The 4,974-nt window shown below is 30.5% G+C and overlaps 1 protein-coding gene across 11 annotated transcripts in view; it reads left to right on the forward strand.

Moving 5' to 3' along the window:
* The window catches only part of LOC102676951 (protein couch potato-like), a 170,501-nt gene that overhangs the window by 139,648 nt on the left and 25,879 nt on the right, over positions 1-4,974 (forward strand). For 8 of the 11 annotated variants that reach the window (XM_006611124.2, XM_006611123.1, XM_006611127.1 and 5 more), the window contains one exon: positions 4,652-4,785. In XM_006611124.2, the coding sequence (XP_006611187.1) occupies positions 4,652-4,785 (134 nt within the window). The remainder of the gene's footprint in view (positions 1-4,651; positions 4,786-4,974) is intronic. The other 3 variants (XM_006611126.2, XM_006611125.1, XM_006611130.2) reach the window with 1 other exon arrangement.

A 4,974-nucleotide genomic window follows, 5' to 3' on the forward strand; every position in this document is an offset into this window, starting at 1 on the left:
GTTCAAGGCAGGGAGGAGGGGGAAGAAGGAGGTTTTAAAGGGGAATAATTTTTCGTGATCAGAGATTCATCATGTGCCTTTTCTTTTTCTTGTTAATCGTACAAATTGATGGAATTTTGGGTTTGGGATGGGTTTGAATTTGAATTAAAGTTCAGGTCAAAATTACATTAAATTAAAGAAGAAGTGGGATTTGAACAAATTTTGATTGAAACGTTATTTAAGTCGCTTTTCCAATAGGAATTACTTGGAAATCTTAGATATCTGTGGTATTTTTGATGTGTAAGGGTTCTTGGTACGTGGAAATGAAATTTGAGAAATTGATCGATTGAACTAATGGAGAAATAGGATTTTAGAGAAAAAATTTGTATCAAATGCCCCAATAAGAATTATTCGATTCTTAATCTTAAATATTTTTTGGTATTTTTGATGTAAGGGTTCTTAGTTAGATGGAAATGAAATTTTAAAAATTGATCGAAAAATTGAAAGAAAAAATAGGATTTTAGAGAAAAAATTATCAAATGTTCCAATAAGAATTGTTCGATTCTTAATTTTAAATATTTTTTGATATTTTTGATGTAAGGGTTCTTAGTTAGATGGAAATGAAATTTTAAAAATTGATCGAAAAATTGAAAGAAAAAATAGGATTTTAGAGAAAAAATTTGTATCAAATATCCCAATAAGAATTATTTCGATTTTTAATATTTTTGATATTCTTAAATATTTTTGATGAATGGATAAAAGTTTTTTTATTTGAAAGGAGGTATGAATTTTTTGAGTTGTTATTACCGACATAATTTCACTGCTTGTTTCTTGAAACGAAGAGAACAAGTATCCAAGAAAAATTGAAAAGTTACTTAGCAGGAACGAGAATTCCATAAAAAAATTTATCTTTAAATAATTCCACGTTATTCGCATCGCATTCTCACGAAAACCTCGCTAATAATCAACCTATATTCAACAGAGAAGCAAAATCTAAAAGATTAAAATCTGGTTGAGGGAGGAGCAAAAGAGAAACACGCAGAATGATTCACCTACTTCGATTATCGTTGTTATAATCGTTACACACGTGTATGATAAAAACATAAACTGTTTGATTCTATCTAAAAAAAAAAAAAAAAAAAAAATCGACCGATATTCATACAAAACGTAATGGCAATCAATTTCCCTTTTGTTTCTTTTTCTTTTGTTATTTCTATTCTCTTATCCAAGTCAAGAATTTTGACATTGTCACGATGAAGAAAAATTGATTTCTATATTTATCCATATTTATAAACATCTTCACAAAATTTCTCGCTTCCTCCCATTTTATTTGCATCGAAAACATCTTTCGATCAAACATCTCTTATGTATTTAAAATCCTAATATAATCGTTTTACTCCCAACTCATTTGGAAGAAAAAAATATATCCATCCTATTTCTCGAATAAAAGGAGAAAAATAATCAAAAATTTTACATTTCATACGAGCTCGCTCTCGTGTTTTACACCTAATCTCTATTTTTAAAATTTTCACTCGCGTAACCAACAGAATAATTGCGAATAATTCACGAGTGATTAAAATCGAATTTCGAATCGAATACGTCGATACACGTGTAACTTATTCACCAACCGCCATCTTACATCTTATCGACCATTTTAAACGCTTCCCAGAATCATAATTTCCATCAACGATCTCATATTCTCCCCCCCTACCAATGATCATCATATTCGATGCAATTTTACCGTTTAAGGCAGTCTCCCTGAAAAGAATAAACCTCGATCAGGTGGCGCAGGAACTTAATCGCGCGAATCGAAACGTAATAATAATTTTTTGATTGAAAATCGAGTGTATGATATATATATATATATATATATATATATATAATAATNGTCGCGTTGTCAATTAGACCGTGCAACGTTTTGATTGGCTGCAATTGTTTCGCGATAATGGTTTCGATTGCACGTGTGTACCTCGAATGGAATGGAATTTGGTTACATCGATTGTCATTCATCAACGGAATCACGCGATTGTTAGAAACGAGAAGATTATTAAGATTCTTTCGAGATTTCTAATAATAAGTTTATGAGTGAATTATCTCGAAGATTATTGCGAACTAACCTATATCTTCTTCGCTCTTTTACCATCGAACGATAACGAAATCTCGACGACAATTTTTTACTTTCGAATGTAATTTTTCATTTCTCTTTTGAGAATTTTCTATTTTTATTTTTTTGTATTGATTTTTTAAATCGATTTAGAATTATCATTTCGTAATTTTTGAGAATTTGGTGAGAATTTTTACGAATGTGTGATTCGACGATAAATACGACGGAAAATGTACTTTTATAATAATAAAACGATCGGTTTAATTTTCAATTTATCAATTTTTTTCGCGATCAAAAAATCAACAATGTTTATTAATCGGAAGATTAAAGGTATTAAAAGTGGAAGAAAAAAAAATATCGGTTTAAAAATTAATCCGAGTACACTGTATTTTTTTCCTTTTTTTTTTTTTTTTTTTGCGTTTTATTTTACGGAGAATGAATATGTTCCTGTATTGGAAAAATAAATCAACACCGAGCGGTAAACAATCGAGAAAAACGCAAGTCGATTAAATTCTCCAAATTTTTTCCAAATAGTAAAACTAGCGAAATCCACCGTTAATTATTTCCAATTTTTTCCGAAAACTTGAAATCAAAACGAAATCAACGAAATCGTAACGGAATACATTTTGTTTCGTTGCAAATCGAACATCGACTACCATACTTACTAATACTTAACTATGGTAAGATAAAAATATTCGACAATCGCAATCCGAAATTTCAAATTAAAAATTTCTCCATTTTACATACATACGAGTTCCTACGCCACTGCGTCAAAGATAAGAGGAAACGAATTTTGATCGTTTACGAGTCTCTTTATATTTTATAAAGACTAGAGAAAACATTATTCACTGTCAATTTTTATATAATATGAAAAAATGAAGAAAAATGTAAGGAAACTCGCAAACGATTAAATCAACTTTTAATTATAATAATCCTCAATAAGTGTACAGGTGTATCTCTGATTTCGACATCTCGATTTTCTCTAGCATTGAGAGTATCACTCGAAAACATCTCTTAAAGTAATAATTGTTAGTTACAGATAGATTGACTCTTTTTTTTTATATAGAAAATCAATCGAGTTTGCAAATGCAATTCGATGTAAAGAAACAAAATACTATATATATCCTTTGAAGAGTTGAATTATTAATTAAAAAATCAATTGATTAAAATTTCCATAGTAATTCAAACTTTATTTATAACACTAAAATTACTATTGGTAGCCTAAATGGTATTCATTTTACGTATTAATTACGATATTATTTCAATCAAAATTGTAATTGTGAAACAGAAGAAAGAAAAAGAAAAATGTGAAAAATCTATAATTTTGCCGGTGTTAAAATGCTCGAGTAATATTTACAATATTGGAATTTCGATTCTCGGAACACCAATTACCGAAATTCTCTCTCCATTATCCAAACGTTCCATCATCTTCTCCACCATCCAAACGGTGTATTTCTATTTGCATTCGTTTACTTTCTTGTATATATATCGCGAATTTCGAAGCTTATTATCAAAACGGAATCTCTTCGAAATCACGTTACGACGGATGAAATTTAGTTACAGGAAAACCCCTTTATTCCATTATCCCAACGCGTCTCTCTCCCCTATTGGTTCCGATAATCGAGCTTCCATTGCGGTTATTACGATTGATCCTCGTTACGCACAATAACCTCACCCTAACTCAAACTGATTTTTATATAATAATTTCTTCAAACGTTTTTTTTAAAACTTTTAGAACTTAGACTTTTCGAAAATTTCAGAAAATCAAAAACGGTGATTTTTATATAATAATTTCTTCAAATGTTTTTTTTAAAAATACTTAGACGCTCTTCGAAAATCTCCATTCGAATCCAATCAAACAATTTCAACAACAATGAATAATGAATAATAAAAATTACGAAGAAAATCAAAAACGGTGATTTTTATATAATAATTTCTTCAAACAATTTCCAACAATTTCGACAATAATGAATAATGAATAATAAAAATTACGAAGAAAATCAAAAACGGTGATTTTTATATAATAATTTCTTCAAACAATTTCCAACAATTTCGACAATAATGAATAATGAATAATAAAAATTACGAAGAAAATCAAAAACGGTGATTTTTATATAATAATTTCTTCAAACAATTTCCAACAATTTCGACAATAATGAATAATGAATAATAAAAATTACGAAGAAAATCAAAAACGGTGATTTTTATATAATAATTTCTTCAAACATTTTTTTTAAAAGTACAAGTTCGACGCTTTTCGAAAATCTTCATTCGAAACCCAATCAAACAATTTCCAACAATTTCAACAACAATGAGTAATAAATGAAGTAAGTAGTGATGAATAATATGAATAATATATAAATGAGTAATGGATAATAAAAATTACGGAGAAAATCGAAAACGGTGTCGAGATCAGAGATGATTTGTTTGTATAAAAATAATAACGGGGAGGGAGGGGGGTTAATAAATTGGAAAGAATCTCGAATTCATCGGGATTTCGATCATCGTAGATTTCGTGGAGAAATTGGAAAAGGAAACGAGTGTGTTTAATCGTGTGTTCTATTGCAGACCTAGGGAGCCCATTCTTCCCTGGTGGTCCTGAATTGTGGCACCATCCATTGGCGTACTCGACCGCTGGCGAATTACCAGGCACGCTGCAACACGCGACGCTGGTGCATCCGGCGTTACATCCTCAGGTCCCCGTACGTTCCTATCTTTGACTATCTGCAGACAAAGCTCTGGAGCCGCCGACGAGCGCCCCGATGCACGTTAGTGATACATGATCGTTATACTCGATTATTATACGATACATCATAGCAGGTAGACACACGCATCTGGTACCTGGAGAGAGAGAGAGAGAGAGAGAGAGAGGGAGAGAGAGGGAGAGAGAG

Source organism: Apis dorsata, unplaced genomic scaffold (genome assembly GCF_000469605.1).
Source record: "Apis dorsata unplaced genomic scaffold, Apis dorsata 1.3 scaffold_83, whole genome shotgun sequence".
Lineage (NCBI taxonomy): Eukaryota > Metazoa > Arthropoda > Insecta > Hymenoptera > Apidae > Apis > Apis dorsata.